The 25,115-nt window shown below is 39.6% G+C and overlaps 2 protein-coding genes across 2 annotated transcripts in view; one reads left to right on the top strand and one right to left on the bottom strand.

The window, feature by feature from the left end:
• Window positions 1–25,115, top strand: part of mrpl11 (mitochondrial ribosomal protein L11) — an 83,434-nt gene that overhangs the window by 38,234 nt on the left and 20,085 nt on the right.
• On the bottom strand, window positions 11,525–21,061 carry tmem265 (transmembrane protein 265). The gene is made up of 2 exons (XM_032554915.1): window positions 20,555–21,061; window positions 11,525–15,253 (listed from the first exon to the last, which is right to left on the bottom strand). Exon 2 carries the CDS (start codon window positions 15,249–15,251, stop codon window positions 14,196–14,198), a length of 1,056 nt encoding a protein of 351 aa, XP_032410806.1. The 5' UTR covers window positions 15,252–15,253; window positions 20,555–21,061; the 3' UTR covers window positions 11,525–14,195.

Here is a 25,115-nt window from a genome sequence, read left to right as displayed (position 1 = left end):
GTGCAATAAAAGTAACTCATCCAACTCTCCTCTGTCTTGGTTTTCTGGCTTCCTTCTCTGTTTGTTTGGTCTTTTCTGCTTTTGGTAATCATGATTATGAGCGTTTAGCGGCTAAATTACTGAATTAAATATCAGCTGAATCTGATATTTAATGAGCAGACTCTCTAAATACGCCGTTCTTTCCTGAAATGTGGGTTGTACGCAGTTAAATATTTATGACACATCAGTGTTGTTTGCCGTTTGTATCTGGTACATTGCATCCTCCACAAAAACGTGTAAATGTTTATAAATTTAATAAATCGTCTCCCTGACAGAGATCGACGTGATCTATGAACTTCTCTTCGGTGTCAATACTGGAAAATCTTTGATTAATTATAGCTAACAGCTACAGATCGAACAGTTTTTATCGGTTTAAGCTGGGATTAAAACAAAAATATAACATTTGAAGATACAAGCAATGTAAAGTTTAAAGCGTAGAATACAATTCAGATCATATATTCTTTTACATGTTGTAGCTATTTTTAAAAGAATGTATAATTTACATAGTTTTCTTTAAAAATTGACTGATAAATGACGGTGGCTCTTTAAAACTAATTCATTTTTTCATCTATCAATATTAAGTTGGACTGTTTAATACAGAACTCAACTTTATATGTATCTTTTGTTTTCTTAAAAAAATGATTGAAGAAAATATATATTTTTTGTTTAATAAAATAATAATTTTTTTTCACGACAAAAATCTATATATATTTAAAGAAAAATATATTTTTTCTTATTTTAAAAAATATATATCCGATTTATTTCCTTTTTCTTTCTGTTGTCTTGCATTTATTCTGCAAAACTGAATGAAATGTCACACATTTTAACTTCATTACACCTTTTAAGTCTGAATAGTGTAAATAAAAAACTAAAATACGTAAAAAAGCGTTTTGGATTTTTAGTTTCTTAAATCTCAAATAAACGCAAATCCTTTTTCTGAGATCAGTTAGAAGTAGTTTTATATTTATGCTTTCCTTTCATTTAAATTTTTTTATTTAAATGTACTGTAGGCTGAAAAGACTTCATGAAACCTTTTTTATATTATTATTTCTGCTCTCTTTGTTGCTTCTCTGTTTAACTGATTTGAACATTTTCTCAGATTTAAGGCTCAGCTTTAGACGCGCAGCAGATCCTCCTGATTTGACAGTCACTGTGATTGTCACATAAATAACAACCTTTCTTCCATCTGAGTTGCTGTGGGAACTTTAAAACCTGATTGAAGATTAGCCATCAAAGCTGCTGCTGCTAAATGTTTCATAGCGTGAGTCATTTAGCAGCATTTACCGCTGAATATTTTCTTTTCTTTTAAAGCGAAAGCCTTTATTTTGGCGGAGAGCCGACGTGTTTTCTCTTGCTGCTCGGCGTTAGACTCTCATGAAGATTCAAACAATTGTGATCATATATTTTAGTTTAATCCCCCCCAGCTCTGGTCTGAAACCTTTCACAGGGATGCTTCAGTGGGAGTGGGAAGTATTTTCGGATGCAGCTTCCTTTCCAAATGTTCGGAATTTGATAAATTTCATCGCTCTGTTATTTTTGCGACGTCTGATGAGGAGCAGTGGTTTCTTCCTGGAGCTTCAAGTTTGCAGCACTTACTGCCTATCTGTGTGTTTATGGCTTGTTTCACCTCTCAACGCTTGTTCCTCGCTGTGTCCTCTCAGAATATTCTGTTTGAGTGAAAGACACGTTAAATAATGCATGCAAGACTCCGCTGAAATCGTTTTGCATGCAGAGTTTTCTCACTTTCCTTGTTATATCTCAGTCTTCAGGTTTGGATTGTTAGCATTTCCATCCATCCATCCATCCATCCATCCATTCATTCATTCATTCATTCATTCATTCATTCATTCATTACAAGGCAGAGACACTCAGTACAGACAGAAACTCACACTCATCCCTAACATAACAGAACGTGCGAGCTGCATCCATCCTGAAGAGTTCAGAAATCAAGATTTGGTGGAATAACCAGGAGGTTTTCAGACGGGTTCACTGCAGTGGCCTATTAATTTTTTTCCAGAGCTGTATAACAGTAATGGCATAATAATACAAGAACACATTCTTGAATATCAATAAACTTTAAATTCTAACGAACATCTATCATTTAACACATTTTAAATATCCAGAATAAATAAACAAACAAAAAACAACAGAAAAAATAAAACAAAATTAATCATGAAATTTCTATAGACTCGGTTGATTTGGGGAAAATGTTGTAACATTTGTTACATTTTCAGCTGGTGTGTTTTGCTTTCACTCTGCTCTGTGTCAAACGATTCAAACCCTTTGAAAAACCTGTTCCCCGCCTTACCTGTGGCGGCGCTGCACCAAGAACCACCGATGGAAACAACATAAAAACCTCAGAAGAAGACACTGAGCACAACTTCTTTCTTCACAAAATGTAAACAGAAATGGAGTGGCGCCAGATTTTAGCGGTTGTAGGACTTCCAGTTAAACGTTGGTCGTATTTGGTTGTATTTACCCAGAATGCCCTGGGCTGTAGTCCTCTTTCTGTAGTCCTAGGTTTGTAGGGAGTTGGGCAAACAGACTAGAGCTTGATTAAAATGAACTAAAAAGAGCTAATGTGAATGTAGCCTTAAAATGGAATGGAGAAAATTAGGCTCATTGTAAAAACTGGAAATAGTATTAGAAGAGTAAATAAAGGCTTCATATAAGCAGAAGGACATTTTAAAATTAAAACTAAGAAAAAAGGGTGAGACACAATAGGAATAAACTGATGAACTGTTTTAATTTACAGGCTGCGTGAACCAAGTCGTTTTCGCTCATCTCAAGTTTTCAGGGAGTTTTTGTAATAATTTAAACTATTAAAAAATGAGCCTAACGCATACACATGAAATTTTTTATTAAAAGACTTTTAAGTGTTTGTTAAAGTTCAGTCTTCAGTCCATTATGGCGCCTTTGCTCCTTGAAGCCTCTGTTTTTTAGCAGTGGTGACTTTTAACCTCTCATTTCTGAGGAAAACAACAAATTTCTGCCTTTTTCTCATTAAACCAGAAGAACTTCTGACCCGTTTATTCATGGATATTTTGGATTCACTCAGTGACTCAGTGGACTTTTGTGAAGTTGGACCTCATCAGCGAAGTTGTTGAATTACTCATAAGCTGGGAAGGGAAATATTTAAAATCCTTTTCTAACATTTATTTTACCAATATTTCTGATGTTTAGTCTTTGTTTTTATTTCCCCTTGTTTATATTTAAAGGTGAAACCAGCTTTATGTCTCACCTGATACCTTTAAATTACTTGTGATTCATCCTCAAGCTGCTTCTTTTCACGCTTTTTGACCCACTGTCTGTGCAGTTATCGTAAAGTGTTTAATATTTTGCTCTCAGTTGTGTTTTCAATAAGTTTAATCTCATCATAAGCATTTGACTTACTCATCCGATGAAAGAAATTGCACCCAGACGCAGAAATCTACTTGGTTTCACCTCATCAGTCACCAGAATCTGAGCAGACAGAAACTCTGTAAACACTTCAAAGTTCATCTGGTTGTTTCTGTTTTCTTTCGTCAATCAGCCTGACTGATGCGACGCCGTGTTTATCCACCAGCCTGGTTTCACGACATTTTATGCATCGTGTCTCATGTAATCCAGCCGATCTACTTACTTTTTTCTTCTTGTTAGTTTAGCGATAATCTGATAGTAATTTCCTCCTGAGGAGTTTTAGATCGTTAGCATCCTGAAGCGTCATCTCATCAATCAAAGCCTTGCAGCGTTTTGATGAATCTGAGCCGACAGAAATCCTGTAGCAGCTTCAGGATTCATCTGGTCGTTTCTGCTTTCTGTCATTAAAAAACATGAGGAGCAGGAAGCCGTGCAGGACCGCTGCTCTGCTTCACATTGTTCTACAGATTAAAGATTATGCATCCTATCATGAGTCATTCATTTCTCTTTATATTTACAATGTTTAGAGTGTGATTATTGTTTTAGGTTTAGAGTTTCGCCCTTTCACTCCCCTTGTGAGTTTCTCTCTTTATGTCTTTCTCCTGCTCTTCATTTGTAGCTACAGTTTTTATTTTCCATTAGCAGGCCTTCTCTGTCATCTCTGCTTTTTATATTTTCAGGTTCACTTTTCTGCCCCTTTAATTTCCCTCAGACTGTCAAACCCTGGATCTGTTCAGTCCAAACATTTCCAGAAACTCTCCGAGTCGTTTCGTCTCTTTCAGATGCAAAGAGAGAAAACATTTTCTGGCCAAATGTTTGATGCTTTCGTTCAAAGCAGAAATTTCCCCACAAAAATACCAAACTCCGAATTAACAACAGACGTTTTTATTGTCTGATTACGAGATAAATAAACATTTAAGTCTGACAAAGAGATTTTAAACTTAGCAAAGATTAAATAGTTTGTGTTAGAAAGTCTGCAGAAATATATTCTAAAAGAAGGATTTCAGGGTGTGATTTAAATATTTGTATAAGCTGCTCATGTTGCTTCAACTAACAATTATTTTAGTAATCAATTATTCTATCAGTTATTCTGTTTTTTGATTAATTGAATGTTTAAAAATTGGCACGTTCGACAGATTGTCCATTGAACCTCTTAAGCTTTTATTAATGTTAGAAATACATTGAAAGATGAAGATAAACAAATAATTCGGTTCATTTTTCAAATGAGAAAATAAACATTTTATTGCCTAAAATGCAATAATGTAGATTTTCTTTAGTGAATTAGAACTGAGTAAAACTAAAACTGCCACTTGAGGAGATTTAGGTGAAAAATATTTTAAATGCAAAATCTATATGTTTTTGTACAGTTTTGGCTTAATTACTGCTCTGAGTATGTTTCTTCTTTCAACAAATTACATTATTTTGAGTCCAGTTAATGATTAATCAATTACTAAATCAGTTGCAGATTATTTCAATTATTAATCACGATTAATCTGATAAACTCTTTCAGCTCTGATTCAGTGTAGTATATTGACTTGATACTTTATATGCAGTGCATTTTTTTGCAGTTCATGACTGATCCCAGAGCAGCAATATCCCGTTTTGTTGTGAACTCTTTTCTAATATAATATAGCAATAATAAACCGATTCACATTATTAGTAAAATCTGGAATTAAGAAGTAAAACTGCATGGATAACATTTTTTTTATCTCTCTCTATGGACATAAAGTGCCTGAAATGAGTCTCTACTACACACTTAACAGCCAATTAGGATAATATAATTACACTTTACTCTAAATAGAATCCTGGCATTAATTGGGAACTTAAAGCTGCAGTTTGTAACTTTTATAAGTGTTTTTTTTTTACATATTTGTTGAAATGGTCACTATGTTGTTACAGTTTGGTTTGAGACAGACAATTTGTAAAAAATATTGATCTCCTCTGCCTTCTCCCAGTGCTCCCAGTGCTGCTAACCACAAACAACCAATCAGAGCCAGGAGGCGGGTCTTAGTAATGTCAATCATGCATGTGAGTGATCTCTGCTACTATACTGCTACCCATCAGCAGTGAAGCTCGTTAGCATAGCCACCGACAACGGCGGATAAACAGTTTTCCCGTAACAGTAAGTTGTTTCTCAGCCATTAGCACGTTTAGCAGTGCGTACATGAAGTTGATTGACAGCGCTAAGACCCTCCTCCTTGCTCTGATTGGTTGTTTTTGACTTGCATTTCGTCAGATGGCAATAATAGCTCAGAGAGGAGGCAGAGGAAAATAATAATTTAACAGATTATCTGTCTCATAACAAACTGTCACAACAAATATTTTTAAAAATAATTAATAAAAATTACATACTCCAGCTTTAACAATTTAAAGTTCCTAAAATGAGTTTCACAAGTTTTATTTCTGACTTTTCAGAGACTTTATCTGGTGATGCGTCGGAATAATCTAGTTACACTTTAAATACAATCTTTATTGGTGTTTATATCGATGTTAACTCTTGTGTAAGTTGGGAACGTAATCCTTCATCTTTCCTTTGACTTTTTGTAAAACAAAATCTTCTTTTTGAATTTAATTCTCAATAATTAAAAACCGAAAACAGCAGCAAAACGTCCGATCAGATCAGCAGAGATCAAAAACTTCAAAGAACTTCAGGTTGATGAAACAACTATAGAAATTTATTGCACTTTTTTTTAATTTGGGCCCTGAGGTAAATGTCCCCGCTCCGCCTGAGACCTGCATTAGTATTCGTTTGCCCGCAGTATTGCGTTGCATATCAGATTCTTTTGCATCATCTCTTCTCTTAGAGTTTTACTTTGAAGTGCTCTTCCCAAAGCAGCGGTGCTGACGGCGAGATGAATGATTTAGACGTCTGTCCGTTAAATGTGGCGTCTCTGTGCAGATAGGTGCGTTTGAGCTCATATGCATCGGAGTAATGAGGTGATGCGCTTCGTCAGAAAGGACTCGGCGAAGCAGAACGAAGCCGTATGTTTGTTTAAAGGCTCCTCTAGTTGGGAACGTCATTGTTGTCAGGATGCTGTGTCGTGGCTTTGTGCTCCAGCTCTAAATACACGAAGGAAGCAGCAGATAAATGGCAGCGGAGAGCCATTCTGCTTCAGGCAGCTGCCCCAGCCCTTTAATCTTAGCCATCCTCTTCTTTTCATTTTTTTCTCCCTGGCTCTGACTAACCACCCCTGACAGGGAAGTGCAGAGAGGTAGGCTCCCTGTCGGCTGCGGGGCAAATTTAAACAAACGAGAGAAATAAAAAGAGCAAACCGGAGACAAAAAGGAGGAACTGACAGCTTTTTGAATAATTAGCACAATGGATAATAAGGAGGAGGGAGAGAAGAAAGCAAACAGAAGAAGCTTTTCCTGAAGAGCAACTCATGAGAGTGAGAGGAAAATGCTGAGCATCGTATCTGCAGCTTAACAGGTGTAACAAATTCTAGGAGGCAGTCATTTTCCACGGCTGCTGCCTTTGCAGCCAGGGCTTTTAGAGTAATAGAAATATGAGAAGTTGCCCAACAGGGACTGCATACGGAGTGCATGTGTTTGAAATGTAGAGCGAACAAAGGAGGGGGAGAGATGAAAGACAGAGGCCGCATGCTGTCTGCCAGGTTGGTTATCCCTCTGAGATTTCTGCCCGATCCGGAGTGAACGTCCCCGCAGTGACTCTAAATGATCAGAGTGTGCATTAGTCTTAATGCGTCCTCTGAAATCAAGCTTCAAAATGAGCACTTCCTGTTGGACAAAAAAAAAAAAGCCTCTGTTTCAATTATCACCGTCTGTAAAAGCTGAGAAAAGAGAGCAGCAGGTGCATTCATGAAAAAAAGATGCCGCGCGTTTACTGCTGCCCTTACGAGACGACCCTCATCACCTTTTGATGAAAAACAGACGGATCATCTGAGCCAGAAGATCTGGGCTGCTGGGGCCGCCGGCGTGATAAATGACGGCTTTTCGCCTGTTTTCAGTCACATCTGAAAACTTCCTGCCACTCCGGGTGGATTTTTATGTTGCGACAAAGTGCACAGATTTCTTCTGAATTGAGATCAAAGTGCAGTTTTCAAATTCTGGTTTAATTTATTCAACTACCGTGAGAAGCTGGTGAAAGTTTGACCTGAATTATACATGAATGTAAACTCCTGGCATATTTTCTCTCATTATTGTGGAGTTTATCAATAAATCAAGTTCATTTTTATAGCACATTTCTGCAACAAGGTAGTTCAAAGTGCTTTACATCATAAAAACACAAAAATAAAAATTTATAAAAACAACATACAGTCACCAATTGAGAAAACCAGTTGACAAACATTACATTTTGTCGAATGCCATCATTAAAATCATCAATAAACATCAAATATGTTGATCAGTGTGTCATTAATTATGGTTCAAAAGCAACTCTAAACAGGTGGTTTTAGCCTTGAGTTAAAGGAACTCAGTGTTTCAGCTGTTTTTCAGTTTTCTGGAAGTTTGTTCCAGATTTGTGGTGCATCGAAGTTGAATGAATTCTCTCCATGTTTAGTTTTGGCTAGCAGTTAGAAATCATTTTAAAATAAAACTAAAACAAATGAAATAGGATGGATCAATTTTGTTCTGTTGGATGTTGATATTTGTTTCCAAGCTACAGACTAAAATATATTCCATGACAAATTGATGATGAAAATCTGCATTAGTTAAAAACGTTTTAGTTGGTTCTGTATCGTTTTTAGTCAGAGGTCGAAGCCCAAAGAGCCGCTTGTGGCCCGGGAGCCTCAGGTTGAAGACCCCTGGTGTTTTCAGTGTTTTCACTGTTCACTTGAATACGCGCAAAATTTTTACCTCCAAGACAATTTTGTAAAGACGAAACGTTTTACGTCCCTTAAATTGCTTAAGCTGTTGGATATGGGGCTAAAATTGTTATCTTAGAAAAAATGGCGAAGGTGTCTAAGAAATGACCTTGTAACATTTTGCAGACTGATAGACGTCAGTGACTTTGGACTGAGATGTTCTTAATTTTATGTATATTTTAGATTAGATCATGATGTGTTGCCTTTGAGATATTTTGGCCTACTTCATGGTGTCAGACTGGTTCTGCTTGTTGAATTTACGTCAGCATAGAGCGGGACGATACGGCCGAAGAACCTATCACAATATCAATCTATCAGAGATTGTTGATATTGATAATAATTGTTTTTTTTAAATATCTGAAATATTGTCAAACTGGTTAGTTTGATCCAGTTTTCACTGTATGCCATTAGTCTTTTATTTTTAAGCAGTTACGAGGCACAGTGGCGAAACCTGAAACTGCTGCTGCCAAGTTACTCAACAAGCCGTTGCTAGGTAACCACAAGTTGCTCAGCAAGTTGTTGCTAGGTAACCAAAGAATGAGTGAGTGAGTTGATTCCACCAACCTTGCTTAGCTGAGCACTAAAGCCTTTTGCTCTGCCTACATTTCCCAGAATGCTGTGCTGCTCTGGATCAGAGTTCAGTGACTATTCTGAATATTGAATATTCTATCAGATATATTGCCTATTGATAATAATCATGTTCAGAGGTGGAAAGAATTCCCCAAAATTGTACTCGAGTAAGAGTAGCGATACTTCAACATATTTTCACTCAAGTAAAAGTAAAAAGGTATATAATAGATAATCAGACCAAAATATAAAGTTAAGTGGACATTTTGGTATTTTAAGGACGAAAATGACAGTAGCTTTAATAAGTAACAAAACATAACAAAATCAGGCAAAAAATTGTTTTTCCAAAATTAGTTTTTTTCAATATAAAACTTTAACAAAAGCTGCAGGTGTGTGTTTGTGTCTGGTGATTTTTTAATTAAAACACATTTGATTTTCATTCAGCAAGAATACGTCATAATATTATTACTCACGTAAAAGTAAAAAGTACAGCATAGTAAATATTTAGTTTAATTAAATAATTGCAATAACTATTTAATATGATGAAATAATTATAGTAATTGTTTTATTTAATTATTAAATTAAATAATTATTTAATCAAATTAAATAGTTGCTATAATTATTTAATTAAGTTAAATAATTATTTAATTTCCCTTTGCCATTAATAAAGCATTTTTGAATTTGAATTTAAAAATACTCAAATTTTTTTTTCAAAATAGTTGGTCACGTAAATGTAACTAATTACTAACCAACTTTGACCACATGTCTATCGTGATATATATATATATATATTTATATATATATTATTTATTATCCAGCCCTACCAAAGCTGTTCGAAAAATGTGACTAATCACAATTAATTGATGATTTACCAATGTTTTTAATGATTAGTTAACAAAAACAGAACAAATCTGTAACGCAGCTTTAGCTTTCAAACCAGTATTTATTCATCACTTGACAAACCCAAATGAAGTGTCGGCATCCGGTGGATATGAGACACGTTTATTAGTTTTCACCCTGAATGTGCATCAGAAACCAGCTCACAGTTTTTGACCCAGTTCCACATGGTGCACCGAACGGGTGAGCCTCTCGTCGCTCCATGAGGAAACAAGGCACTTAACCGTACAGCAGATGTTCAACCCTGTGACGCCCAACGTCTCGATACATTTACAGATGAAAGGCTCCATCACTCCTGAAATAAAAAATGAAACCAAAACTTTCATCTTTAGAGATCAGAAGCTCCAACAAGCAGATGTTTTTTTTCTACTTCTTGTTTTTAAAAATGACTGACAGACTCTGCGATAAGTACAAATCACATCAAACGTGGTTTTAAAAAACAGTAAAGGGATTACTGAATTTCTGTAAACAGCGTAGTAAAATACCTGCGTTTTGTGTGGTTCTGGTTCTGCTTGACATGCAAACAGACTGAGAGACGGCATCTTTCATACTGACGTCTTAGTTTTTCTATTTAAAGTCAGAGTTGAATGATTTAGGATAAGGAGCCAGACTTCCTTGTAATCTTTCAAAGTGGTTCTGAAGTCTTACATGGTTTTCATTAGACTTTGGCTGCTTTCTGACCGACTTTGTTTTTAAGGACGTTGTCCTTCTGAAATGGACAAACCAAAGCAGATGGATGGTTTCAGAATGTCTTTTAGAAATCAGAGAAAAATCCAGCCTGAGAGACGAATCGTCCGTCTGAAGACCTTCAGGTTCATGTTTCCAACCCACAGGGAATCATTTTCACTTTCAGTCTGGAAAAACCTGACAGTTTTTCAGGAAAACTAAATATTTGATTTACAGACTTTTGGGGTTTTCTGTTTTATTGCCCATCCGTCCGTCCGTCCATTCATCCATTTATTTATTCATCCATCCATCCATCCATCCATCCATTTGTCCGTCCGTCCATCCAATCATCCATCCGTCCGTCCGTCCATCCATCCATTTATTTATTCATCCATCCATCCATCCATCCATCCATCCATTTGTCCGTCCGTCCATCCAATCATCCATCCGTCCGTCCGTCCATCCATCCATTTATTTATTCATCCATCCATCCATCCATCCATCCATCCATTTGTCCGTCCGTCCATCTAATCATCCATCCGTCCGTCCGTCCATCCATCCATTTATTTATTCATCCATCCATCCATCCATCCATCCATTTGTCCGTCCGTCCATCCAATCATCCATCCGTCCGTCCGTCCATCCATCCATTTATTTATTCATCCATCCATCCATCCATCCATCCATTTGTCCGTCCGTCCATCCAATCATCCATCCGTCCGTCCGTCCGTCCGTCCATCCATCCATTTATTTATTCATCCATCCATCCATCCATCCATCCATTTGTCCGTCCGTCCATCCAATCATCCATCCATCCGTCCGTCAGTCCGTCCATCCAATCATCCATCCATCAAATTGTATGTCCACCCATTTTTTAATCCATCCATGCATCCATCTGTCCATCATACCATCCAATGGTTCATCCATCCATCCAACCAACCAACCAACCAACCAACATCCGACTATCAATCTGTCCGTCCGATGAATCTGGCATAATTCGTCTAAAATGACAAAAGTGAAAAAGCAGCCAAAGTCGAAACAAAACTTTGAAAGATCTGAAAAAATAATCATTCGGTCATTAAGATTTTTAAAGAAACATAACGCATTTTAGGGCTTTTACAAAAGTCTTTTTGTGAAAGTAAACTTTTGCTTCTCACTGAGCTAAAATCACTTCAGGGTTTCTGACTTAGTATGCAAGTCACAGCAAAGATGCAGCTTCAGATTTTCCCTGAACTAAAACAACTCCTGGTTCCTCCAAAGTTTTATCCAGACAGGAGGAACTGGAGCAACAAGCCCAACGGTCTGTTAAAACAAACACAATGATCTGATGTCACACTGACTGATAAATGTATTTAGCAGGTCTCTCTAAGTGACGCTCAGTCTGTTCTGATCATGGAGACAGAAAGACAGAAAGCCTTTCAGATAATTTGACAAACTTCCTTTTGTGCCATTATGTTTATATTTTATTTGTTGTTTTGTGTTAATCAAAAAGTGACCAAAAGTGACTAGAAGCATCCTAGAAGTTATAAGATCCCCTAAAATAAGATACAAGTACTAAAAGTAAAACATTGTACTTCCATCCAGCATTCCTTCCCACTTCTTGTGGAGGTAATAAGCCCATAGGGGGTTCTGGAGCATTTCTGGGCCGGAAGGGAGATGTGTTCCCTTCAGTGCGTTCTGGGTCAGCCCGGAGGTTTTCTTCCAGTGGGACGCATCCAGAAACTCTTCAAAGTGAGGCGCCCAGAAGGCATCCTGATCACATTAGCAGTTACTGGGGAAAATAAGTATAGAACACAGGCTGTTCCCAGTACATATGTTCCTAATGGGCCCATTCACATGAAAGTCACACCAGTATGTCAGTAACCAGCCCAGTAAAACCACACATATATAAAAGAAGCAGCACAAGCTAGTCCAAAAAATTAGTAAAGTGGAATAACAAATGGGAAATTAAGATTTATTCAAGATCTTTTTTAGAGAAACTAGTCTGTATTAGGAGTGAACGATATGGATTTGAAGGTTTTATTGCGATATTTTGATTAAGATTATAATAAAAAAAATTTTATTTTTTAATCAATTGTTTGGCTGTGACAGCATGGAACAGCATTCATGGCACCAAAAACACAGATTTTGTTCCCATTCGAAAAGCCTTCATCACCTGCTTACTGAAAAGTATAAATTACATCACTAAGCTGCACACAGTAGCTGCATTTTATCATGTTTTTGAATTTACTAATGTTCATTGATGCTGAGAAAATAACAAAAATAACATTTTCAACCATAATGTAAGTTTTGCTTTTTATTTAACATCAATAACTGAAATGTATCAAAAAGTTTTAAAGAATTTTCTCACGATAAATGATAAACGATATGTTCCCAAAAATGCTGAAAAGTAGCCACACATCATGATGCTTCCACCTCCAACCTTTCGTTTGTGTTGTGTTTTTGGGATGACGGAGATTTCTATCCCTCCTCACATTCAAATGGTTTTGGCCCCATCTGACCAAATTAGGTTTTTTCTTCAGCAGTGGAGTCTTGTGCTGTGAGTGTGTACAAACGCCATTGTAGTTGAGTGAATTTAAATGGAAACTTTGTTCGGTTTAATTCGTCTTTTGATTATTCTTCCCACTTCTCTGTCAGAAATATTGTATTAATACTTGATCATGATAAAAATATGCTGTTTCCACTTCCAGATTACAGAATAATCTGGAATAGTGCTAACTGGGACATTCATAAGGTTAGAAGTATATCTTATTTTTGCAACAATAAGGTTTTAAGGGAGCTCTTTACTCTGTAATGAGAAACCTTTTTATAGGCCATCAATTAAAGCTGAACTAGTTGATATAAATTTGCAGTGATGGGAAGAAATCAGGATTTATTTCAGCTGTTTTTTGGCTTTCTTTGTCTCATTGCATGATATGTTTTATTCTTATTTACTTATTATAAATAACTTATCTTATGGACGTGATCGTTTTCATTTCTTTCTAGACTTTTTGCATTAATTGTGTGAATTTCAAAGGCCCATTAGAAATACTTTTACCAACATGTTCTAAACTTATTTTTCCCATTGTACATTATATTACCATTGTTCTGACTAATCTTTCCACTTTTTATTCACATAAAATGAATTGTGAATTACCTAGCCAGGGAAACATCACCTGGGTTAAACTTTACATTAAAACAATAAACCACAGTGCAGAAGGGTACAGTGGGACTTTTCTTCATTTAGATGTTCAATCTTGCCTCTTTGGTACCGAAGGAAAAGAAAAATGAAGCATCACCTCGTCTCTGTATTAAATCTTTCTAATGTGGAATGACAGAAAATGCGTTCTGAAAGGTCACAGCACAGATTTTGGCATCTAATGATCCAGTTTCTCCAAAGAACCGTAAAAATTCAACTTCGTTACTAACGGATATTTAACAAGAAGTAGAAATAAGTTTAAAAATATATTTGTCAAGAGGACAACAAACTGAGAGAGGTAAGGCAGTTAAGCCTCCATTATACAACAGAGAGTACTCACTAGGCTTCAACATCTCTACAATACGCTTTACAGTCTGGCAGTGCTGCTCACAGTGTTGACTCTAAAAATGCAATCCCACAAATCACAACAATGCATTTCAAGTTGCTCCCAGCGCGATGTAATGCACGAACAGACGAGCGTGCCAAATGCATTTCCACAGCTTCACGTTCTGCCCGCCGCTGTTATCTGCTGGGAGGCGACGCCGGCTCCGGTCTGCTGGAGGGTTTGTGACGCCTCTGTGTGCGTACATACAGTATTTGCATGCATGCATGTTGGGTGTGATTCTCTACAGTTCATGGGAGATAAAAGACGGCCCCAGAGGGGTCGCCGTCGGCTCCAGGCTGACGTGGGACAGAGTGTGGCTTTGTGAGCGCGTTAGTGTGTGGAAATGAGCAGGAGGAGCTTTCCCCTGAGCCTGGCCCTCGTCCTGCTCTGAGTTCTGGCTCGGCGGCGCGGTGGTGGCTTCTGGTTCCGATCCAGCCACGGTTCTGGCTCCTGAAGCGCCGCGCTCCTGCTTGTGTTTCTCCCAGGCTGAGCTCAGTTTCACGGCCAGCGCCAGTAAGTTTTTCCCTAGAAACACAGTCGACACGCGGGAGTCTCTGTACCACAGCATGCCGGTTCCCCGAAGAGCCAGGGTGAAGATGTTGATGGTGACCAAGCTGAGCCAGGGGTACAGAGCCTCCCGGCGGGGGCCCCTCTGCCCGGGCAGCCCGGTGGCGCCCAGCTCCGTTAGCGCCACGCAAGGCAGCAGCAGCAAAAGCGCGTAGCAGTAGAAGAAGACAAGGCCTTCCGCCCAGATCGGCAGCCTCTGCTCAACAACGCCTCCAGACCCGCCCTGGGCTTCCCAAAGCCCCGCCTGCAGGTCCAGAACGTCCAGAAGGTCGACGACGACCCACAGGAGCCGGCTCCGCACTTCCTGCTTCCTGCGCTGAGGAGTCATGTGATCGGCGCCGGTGAGGATGAGGAACAGGGAGGGCAGGCAGATGGACAGCAGCAGAGTCAGCGTCTTCCTGGCCAGCGGGTCGGGCGGCCGCCGCTCCTGCCTGTAGTTGTGGCAGACGAAGAAGAGCTTCAGCTGCAGCAGCGACAGGAAGAGGAACCACAGGGCGTTGGCGAAACCGCGGCGCGACGACTGCGCCTCGGAAACCACGCCGGCCGAGACGAAGCGCAGGGCGAGCAGGAAGCAGGCGTCGCCCAGCAGAACCGCCACGTACTGCCACACGCTGGGTCCAGACATGCCGCGAGCTCCCAGCATGCTCTGCTCCAGGAGGTAGAGGTCCACCACCGCCATCGTGCTCACCGTGACCAGGGTTGATACGCACACCTGGGGCGTGGGCACCATGCCTGGAACAGAGGCAGGACAGATGGCACGTTTATTGGTGTAGCTCATTTCTTTACATCATAAAAACACAAAGTCATAAAAGACACCAAACAGCCAGAGTTCCCACAGGTCTGAACAGGAAGTGATCTGCGCCGCCTTAGTAGGCATCTTAATATGGACAACCCTGACCATCCTCTTCATGAGACTCTCTTCAGTATCTTCAGTCAGAGGCTTCTTCAGATTCGTAGTAATGCAGACTGCTACAGGAGATCTTTCCTGCAACAACCATCATTATCTGCAATAACTCTTTGAAGAGTTTAATGGAAGTCAGACGTCACGAGAACTATTGAGAAAACCGCTAACAAATTACATTTTGATGAGTGCCATCATCAAAATCATCACTACACGTCAAATATGTTGGTGAACATTTTATTTATTATTTAAAAGCAACTCTAACCAGGTGAGTTTTAGTCCTGATTTAGAGGAACTCAGTATTTTTGACTGTTTTGCAGTTTTCAGGACGTTTGTTCCAGATATGTGGTCCATGTTTGGGTCTGGGGATGCAGAGCAGAACCAGAAGACCTGAGAGGTCTGGAAGGTTGCTATGACAACAGCAGATCTTTAGTGTGTTATGGTGCTAAACCGTTCAGTGATTTATAAACTAACAACAGTATCTTAAAGTCTATTCTCTGAGCTACAGGGAGCCAGTGAAGGACTGTAGAGCTGGTGTGATGTGCTCTATCTTCCTGGTTTTAGTCAGAACGGCAGCAGCAGCGTTCTGGATCTGCTGCAGCTGGAGGATTGATTTTTTTTTTTTTTTTTTTAATGCAGACCTGTGAAGACACTGTTGCACTAATCAATGTGACAAAAGATAAACACATGGATGAGTTTCTCTAGCTCTTACTGAGACATTAGTCCTCTAATCCTGGAAGTAATGTTCACTCGATAGAAGACTGAGTTTATAACGTCTTTAAGTGTCTCTGAAGGTTCAGAGTCCATCACTATGCTCAGATTTCAGGGCTGATCAATTCAGAATTCCTATTTTTTTTGGACGCTCATTTGTTCAAATTGGCTTTTAATCAGTTTTATTGTGTTTTATTTCTGCTGTTTTATATTTTCTGTGGTTTTGCATCTTATTGTTTTATGTAAAGCATTTTGTGGTTTCCTGTTAAAGGTGCTATACAAGTTTTACTTATTTACATCTCTGCCAAGCCATCTGTGTTCCAGTAAAAGTGACAAATGTGCATCACACGACGTGATTATTTTCCGGCATTATTTCCCAACCAACTGTAAACTACTTTAAAGCCTGTTGCTATGGTTAAAGACGTTGGCTGCAGAGGAGAAGCAGCGAACGTCCTTCATCTTTGGCCAGAGCAACACACTCTGGTGACTCAAGCTGGGAAGCCTATTAAACTGTTTATTTTACATCTTTAGTCCACCGTTCTTTGAATTAAATACCCTTCATTTCCCATAAAGGACCCAAGATTGCTTCTTTTTGATTCGCAGATTTTTCCACAAGTTTCTATTTGTTTCTTTTTCAATGATCAGCTCATTCATTATTAATTAATCGCATTCAGGGGGAGCTAGATGCCCTGTCAAAGCTTTTTCTTTGCCTCAATAGTCTGCCGTGTTTATTCTCATACCGCGCTGCAGCCTTTAATCATTCCAAATCCCCCATCTCGCTTCAGATGAATATTGATAACTTGCTATTTGTTTGGAGACGCGCTCGTCTCGTGGCTTTGTGTACACTGCCGGGGTGACTGCACGGAGACAATGCCAATGCGGCTGAACTGGGAGGGTTCATCCTGTAATTTTGCAACAGCTCACAATGTGCATGAACCACCGACGGAATAAAAAACAGCATCGATCTGCGGGAGTGAGAAATGATCATTGACTTTACAGGAGAATCGAACCAGAGTCTCTCTCGGTTGTGTTTGGTGTAAAAAAAAAAGAAAAGCGCAGCAGCGCGGTTCGCTTTCTCTGTTCAGTGTCAACCCTTCAGCGGATCGATCGCATTGTCATATGAAATCATTACCGGTTTCGGTCGTGCCCTAACAGTTGATCGAGCTGCAGATTGTCAGTCTGCCAGTGAAAAACGTGTATTGATATCTCGCTGATGGAAGACACATCGCATCCCTAACTCCAAGGCGCTCCGCCGCCTTCCTGTCCTTCCTGAGTCATTGAAGACGACAGAAGATCCCCCCGCTGGGAGGAAAAACCGAGAGTTTTACACATTGGTGCATGTGTGCATTAGGAAAGCTGTAAGTGAAAGATTAATAGGCCTTTTGGGCTGTCTGCATGGCTAATAAAGTGTTACTGCATGATGGTGATAGTTCATAAATAAGCTCAAGGGAAGAGGAGGTGATGAAGAAGTGAAAGTGACTTCCATCCACTCGAGCGAGCCTGGCCTGAATTAATCCAAATTCATCTTTGAGATTCTCGTGGCATCACAGTATTTATGCAAAAATGTGATGGAACAGTTGTAGTCCAAAACAGAGAAATTATTATTCAAACAGCTGCTATAATAACATAACATCACTGATTAATACAGCTATAGTGATGTTATATTTATTCATGCGGATGCTTCAGTGATGAATTAATACCTTTATTGTTGCTGAAGACTGAAACTAGAAGAGATGCTTCTGCATTTCGCTGTAAAAAAGTAAAAATGAATCCACAAAAACACAAAAATGTTCCGCAGATTAGGGAAAATATCCTGAACCCTGTTGATTTGGTTTGCAAAGAAAAAATATGGTGAACACATTCAGAAGGTTTATGAAACTTTAATGCAACTTTAAAAAGTGACACTGAAAAAAAACTGTTTTAAAGATTAAGGTTTACGGCAATGGAAACCAAAACTTTACGTCACCATATGAGTCTTCCTGCTGGAAGATGATCCAAAACTCACTCTGCATTTAAAGCAGGGTTATTTAATAGCACAACCAAATAACTATGTTAACTCCAATTCTTATAAAAGTGAGTTTTTAAAATTTGGGTTGCTTTTCACAACACTTGGTGGAAAACAGTCGTCATTGTGTGACAGAAAATTACAAAACCTTTACATTTTTATAAAAAGCAGTCTCTTTGCACTCATTTTATTAGTTCATTTGTTTTTAAATGAGTATAAACTGTCGAACGTGACATCATCAGTGATTCATAGTCATTTGTTAATTAAATGCCACTATGTAGTATCCCACTGTAACTTTATGATTCAAAAGGACTTAGTGCCGCAAGAAAAAAAAGAAAACTAGTCTGTTGCTCTAAGAGTCGAGTCCTTTGCAGTGCCAATCGGATCTGGTTCTGGTCAGAGTACAATGAAGGACAACCAAAACATTTTGAATTGAGGATTGAAACATCTATAAATCCAGTCAATGACATACAGGACACATAAGACTTCATGCAAAAGTTTCTTTATGTAAATATACATATATTTTTTTATTTTTTGGTTTGGGCTGAAAACTGTCCATCAGCTCTGGAAACCCTGGCCTCAGGTCAGCTATTTAAGATGTGCAACTCTAAGCTTTCAAATTGTGGTTTAAAAACATTCACTTGCCAGCTGCGTTTTCATTACAAATGTCTGCAAAACTTTCAGTTTGATGTAAAAAAAAAACATAATTTGGCGGTTGCGTTGTTTCCATTAAATAAGAAACAATTAAAGTCAAACATGAACAAACTTATTCACTCATTAAAAACATCCTGCAGCCACTTCCTGTCTTCTTCTTCATGGTTTCTGCCAGTGGTAACATCCAGTTATTGATTGTGACTCGCTTGAAGTGAAAAAATTGTTTCCACTGCAGTTTTGCACAATAAACGCTGCATCATAGTGACAAAACTTCATCAAAAAACAGTTTTTTTCTAAATTTCCGCGTTTCAGTTCATTCAAAATGTTAAAAATTGTAACAAAATGGAGATGCAGATACGTTCAGTTTTGGAAATTTCTTCAAACTTTTGACACTTTTTGTCTTTTCATTGAGGGAAACGTCTGGTGGCTTTATGTTGTTCTATCAACCTTCCAGACCCTTAAGGTCCATAATAACTGGAACATTGACCAAAATATTTGATGTGTATTGATGATTTTAATGATGGCAGTTTGCAAAATGTAATGTTTTCTTCACTGATTTCTCAATCGTTGGCTGAGAAACTCTTGTTTTTATGATGTAAAGCCCTTTGAACCGTCTTGTTGCTGAAGTGTTGCTGAAACTTGAGTGATTATTTTGGCTCTAGTTGACCTGGATGTCATTAAAAGAGCATTTGAAAAGTGGTATTGTTAAAATTTCAGCAATTTCGCAAGCATAACCTTTTAAAATCTTGATGTTGAAGAAGTTAGGAGTATTACAGAAGAAAATCAAAGGTTGGGCTTTTATAATGATCTGATAAATCTTACTCAGAGTGACTGTAGAGGAGGACGGATCGGAAACATCTCATTGGATACGACACCTTTTGTCTCTCAGCGGGTTGATTATCATCCCCTGAAACCTGAATGAATTTCCTGGCGGCCAGTTGAGTGGATATTGGAATTTTAAATGTGTCTTGTGTTTTCTCGGGGAACAAGTCCAGCCTGGAGGGAGGTGTGGGTGAGGAGAAGTTCACAGCCTCTGTTTGCTGCTAAGTTATTCCACCTGCACAGGCTGCGAATCCTCACCCTGGAAATCTGGAAATCTGTTTGTGTTTTCGCTCCCCTCCCATGTCTGCGCGGTGTAATTTATTCTGCTCTGACTGAGAGGCAGGGATGACAACCCTCCTGTCCAGCCGGGCTCATCGGTAATGACCAAATTCATCATTCTTGCTGTCTGGGAAGTGACACGGCTGTTGACAAGGTGAGGCAGCCCATTTCACAGTAAGCATGAGTTACCGTGCGCTCGCAGGTAGCACTAAGAACCAGTTTCATCAACCTTGTGTTGTCTCTCTGCGTTGTGTTGTCCAAGTAATCATCCAGAAAGCAGCTAAAATCTCTGACAGAGATGAAGCGAGGCTCCGGTTTCCCCACTTTCAGTCATTTTCTATTAATATCTGGTGCTTCCCGAGTGGACAGAAAAAGCCATGTTGGAGCCAAGATTCATTTGTCTGCACCTGCAGTTTATCTCCATAAACACCCGTCACTCTGCGTCCCCAAATTGCACAATTCAGCAACCACAGGTGGCTGAGGAGCATCAAGGGCATCAAGACAGCTAATAATTTAATAGAGCTCAATAAATCCACATCAACAGATGTTTTAGTTACATTTCCCCGTCATTAGCCGCCTTGCAGCTCTGAGTTTTACAACATGTAATAAAAACGAACACAATAACTGTAAATAAATTAGAAAAAAGTGAGGTTGTAGTTACCCAAACCATTCGTATTGCACTTGGGCTCAATCGTCCTGGCGTGATTTAGAAGCGCAGTCGGGTGGCCAGTAAGTGGATCCCCCCTCCCTCCTTTAGTGTCGATGATGAGCCGATAAAAGTGTCACTGTCCGGGTCTTTGGCCGCTCACGCTCCGGGAGAAGCTCCACCGAGAAGCCCGGTGATGAAGGTGCTGAGGAATTAAAAACAAAAACTCGTCTCATAGTTAAAAGATTTCCCCCTCGCTTTCAGCGCAGATGTCTTCCTTCCCGGTTCGGCTCGGTTCTATACTCTCCGGGTTTTGGAGGGGGGGTTTTCCCCTGCAGAGGCTCGATCTGGATCCGGATCTGCGAATGCTGTCGCCTCCCTGCAGTGTGGGGGTCTGTTAATCTTTTGACACAGCAGCGGGGGAGGAGAAAAGGGAGGAGGAGGAGGGGAGGAAGGCTGCTCCTGCTGCTCCTGCTGCTCCTGCTGCTCCGGCGGCTCCGGCTGTGCGGAGCGGACTGGACTGGAAGTCGCTCAGAAGTGGAGCTTCATCATCATCAGCATCATCCTCATCTGCGTTGGAGCGGCGGAAATCTGCAAGGTGCGAGGCGAACTCCCGCACGCTGAGTTTCGGTCGTGGTGATTTGTAAGCAGGCTACGTGCTCAAAGCTCAGACCTCCCACCCCTCCTTCAGTTTCTCCTCCTCCTCCTTCTCCTCCTCCTCTTCGTCTCCTCCTCTTCCTCAGCTGTGGAAAGTTCAGCAGGAATGGAGGAATATTTCAGAGCAGCGTCTTACAGTTGTGATGTTTCTAATAATGAAAGCAGAGCGGCTCTTGAGTGAATGGGGCCCCGGGCGAGCAAACCGTGCATGTTGAAGGTAACTGAGTTTTCTCAATGGAAATAAAAAATAATAATTTGATTTTTGTTTTGAAATTATTACCAGATGCTTTTGTTGTTGTTTTTTAAAGAACTCAAAACTCAACTGGGACAGTAAGTTTTATTAATTATTATTATTATTTCTTTTTTAGTATATATATATATAAGGACATTTAAATGTGCAGTATGTACATTTTGTGATTTTTTATTTTTGCATATTTGTTAAAACTGTCACAATGTCGTGACCAGTGACGTCAGTAACGCGTTGCTGACGTCGGACCACTTTTTTCAGTAACGAGTAATCTAACGCGTTGCTATTTCATATCCAGTAGTCAGACTACAGTTACCTATTAAAATCACTGTGCGTTACTGTGCGTTACTATTTTCTTTTGTGATCTAATTTTATTTCCTCTACACGTCTTGGGGAGTGATCACCGTTTCTATGCGACAGAAACAAACAATAGAGGGAAGAGGGAGATGCGCATTTTGTTGCTGGAAAAACAGGAACTATTTTGAGTTTCTCTCGCCAAGTCCGATTATTATAAGCAGCTTTGTTTTTTTTAGGTGTTTTTTTTTTCTAAAGTCCTTGCAGATTTAATGAGTCGCGGGTTGCGGTTTTGGGTTTGGAAGTAATTAGACATAAACCCCAGAATTTGTCTGACATCCAGTTAGTTTTAGTCAGATTCTCCCTGTCCATCATTTCCCGGATGAACCGTCCCGCTGTGTCTTTGTTAATGTCAAGTTAATATATTACTTCTGAATTACGTCGAGCTTCGCGTTGCGCTCCAGAAAACTGCAAACATCGAGACTAATACGAACAGCGCAATAAACGTGAAAACAGCCACGAATGAACGAGTCCGTAAAGTTGTGCAACTAAACGCCATCGTAATTATTAATATTAAGATGAGCGTCACAAATCTGTGCAATGACACATCAGTATTGTGGAGCCGCAGGAGGAGCGCAGGGCGCTGGCACCACGCAGGGCCGTAACGCAGAACCTGGATGATGGGGCGGGGTGGGGTGGGGTCTAAAATCCTTTCCATAGTTTTCCAGACAATACTGGGACATACAAAAACACGCACAAATTATTAAAGTTTTTTTTTTGTACTGTTATAACCTTTAAACACATAGTTGATGTTATATAAAATTATAAAATAACTTGCAATTAAATATTGGCAAAGATCAATGTAATTTTCACAGCGTTGTTGTTAGCAGCTGCTGAAAGTAACTAAAAAAGTTACTTTCAATGTAATTTAGTTATTTTCCAAATCAAGTGATCAGTAATCTAACTAAGTTACTTTTTCAAGGAGTAGTCAGTAATCCGATTAAAGTTACTTTTTCAAAGTAACTATGCCATCACTGGTTGTGACATTATGATATGAGACACATAATCTGTTAAAAGATCAAGATCCTATTGTTCTCAGAATAAATTCACTGCTCCAAATCAAAAACAACCAGTCACAGCCAGGAGTAGGGTCTTAACGTTGTCAATCATCCTCATGTACGTGCTGCTAAATACGTTACTGGTGGAAAAACAACTTACTGTTACAGGAAAACTATTTATCTTCTGTCATCGGTGGTTAAGCCGATGACAGACTTAGCATTCAGACTATGCTAGCTGCAGTGTAGCAGAGAGCAAGAGAGGAATGTACAGGAGTTGGATGGCCACACGGAGGGTGATTGACAGCGCTAAAATCTGCCTCCTGGCTCTGATTGGTAGTTTCTAGTTAGCAATGGAAGAATCCAGAGGAGCTTAATTTTTAATATTAGCCTATTCACATATTTTGTTTTAGAAGCGAGTAACTAAAATATTTTAAAGAAATATCTGGGTGTAGTTCTGCTTGGCACATTGTTCCCAATGCTACCAGTGGGTAGCAAATTCTACTGGTTGGCATTTGGGCTTTTAAAAAAAAACAACCCAGCCATTTTTTGGCAATAGGTTTATGTTTCTTGGTGTCTTGAAAACGAGCTGTTTCAAAAAGCTCCTGATTGTTAAGTCACACTGTGCCGTTACCTAGCAACCCTTGTTTGGTTTTACCACTGTATGTGCTGTACAATGGCTGCTGGAAAAGACAAGTGTTTTGTTGTTGACTTACCATCCAAAAACCACTTGCTGCATTGTTGTTAATTGTACAGGAGGCTCTACTAATGCTTTTCAAAGATGTACAGTTGTATAGTTGTGTATCTGTCGGCAGCCATTTTTACGTGTGAGTTGGGGGGGCGTGGCCAGGAGCGACTTATTTGTATTTAAAGTGACAAGATGCCCTAAAAAAGCTCAAATCTCATTATCTAAGAATGATTTTGTGCACAAAAATATAATAAACATGTTTTGCGTCGCCCATAAAGCTACCCTAACCTGTTCAAGGATGCATAATAGGTCACCTTTAAATGTCAGTTTCAGATTATATTTGCTTTTCTGACTTTTAATGAACTAGGCTTGTAAACAAGAGTTTCAACAAACATTATGATGCAGCTGATGGATTCCTATTCTTCCTGAGATCTGGTTCCTCCTGCTGACCGACGGGAGGTTTGGATATGACCCATATCAAAAACCGTCACTGCTTTCAGAACCTTTTTTTGTTTTTCTGCACAAAGCTTATTTTACCCATCATCGCTTAAAGGAGACGCAGTGGAAGTGGAGCGAAAGATGTTTCCAGCCTGCAGACAGAGTTAGAGCTCCAAAAGCAGATGTTACAACTTTAATTAGCCCTTCTTCTGTTTGCTCATTCCTTCGTCACACGAGGAAATTATCCTTCTGTTGTAGATTAACTTCTTTTCGGCGGCTTTGTGCGTGTTCAAACAGGAGGATTGGGAATTTTCACAGATAGATTTTGTTGGGAAAAATGAATCTTTGGAAACGTCTGGCTCATTACGTCTTCAAGAATTCAATTTCGGTTCCTTTGTCAGACACATTTTGAATGTCACAGCGTCGCTGTAGCCTAAAGGTTTTAACATTTTTAGCCGGGGCTCAGGTCCTCAGCTCTGCTCATTTCTGAGGCTTGCAGAGTGTTGGGTTTATTGTGGAGTGAGAGGTTTAATCAGACTGGAGAGAAGAGCGATGGAGAGTCATCTTTCTTGTCAGATTCAGCTCCCCGCTCCGATGACTTCCAAGAGAAGAGAGATTTTCCATTTTCCTCACTCCAGTGTTTTATTTTTTTATAATAGCATATGTGCTTTTCTTTCGTCTTCTCTTTTTTTCTCTCCATGCTGCTTCATCTCCTTTCCCTTCTTGTCTTCTTCCCACTGGGTGTGGTTGAAGGTCACTCGCTCACTGGCTCACTTTCGCAGAGGAAAAAAAATAAAAGATGGAGAGCTACAGAGTAGACGAGTGGGCAGCCAGGCGGCCTGGCTGTCCACAGTACTGTGCACTCATCACTTTCTGCCTCGGACATGATTGGGGGAAGTTTGGAAGGACGCATGAGGTTACAGTCTGTCGCTGCCGTGCAACACGCAGTGACCTCCACAAACACGCAGGAGTCATTTTCCTGCTCTTACTCCAACTTGAGGCGAGAGGCCTCAACCAGAGATGTCGCCTGATTTTAACTGCAAACATTAATCTTCCTTGTCAAAATCTGGCTCTCGTGTTGCCCATAATTCAAGCTGATTGCCAACAGTTCTGCAGGTAGCTGATAATGAAGCCTGGAGCAGCTCGCCTCCAGCAGAGAGAAGGAGTTTCAGAGGCTTGTTCTGTGTAATCAATAAA

The sequence above is a fragment of the Xiphophorus hellerii genome, chromosome 23, assembly GCF_003331165.1.
Source record: "Xiphophorus hellerii strain 12219 chromosome 23, Xiphophorus_hellerii-4.1, whole genome shotgun sequence".
Classification (NCBI taxonomy): Eukaryota; Metazoa; Chordata; class Actinopteri; order Cyprinodontiformes; family Poeciliidae; genus Xiphophorus; species Xiphophorus hellerii.
This window is presented reverse-complemented; position numbering and strand designations above follow the sequence as displayed.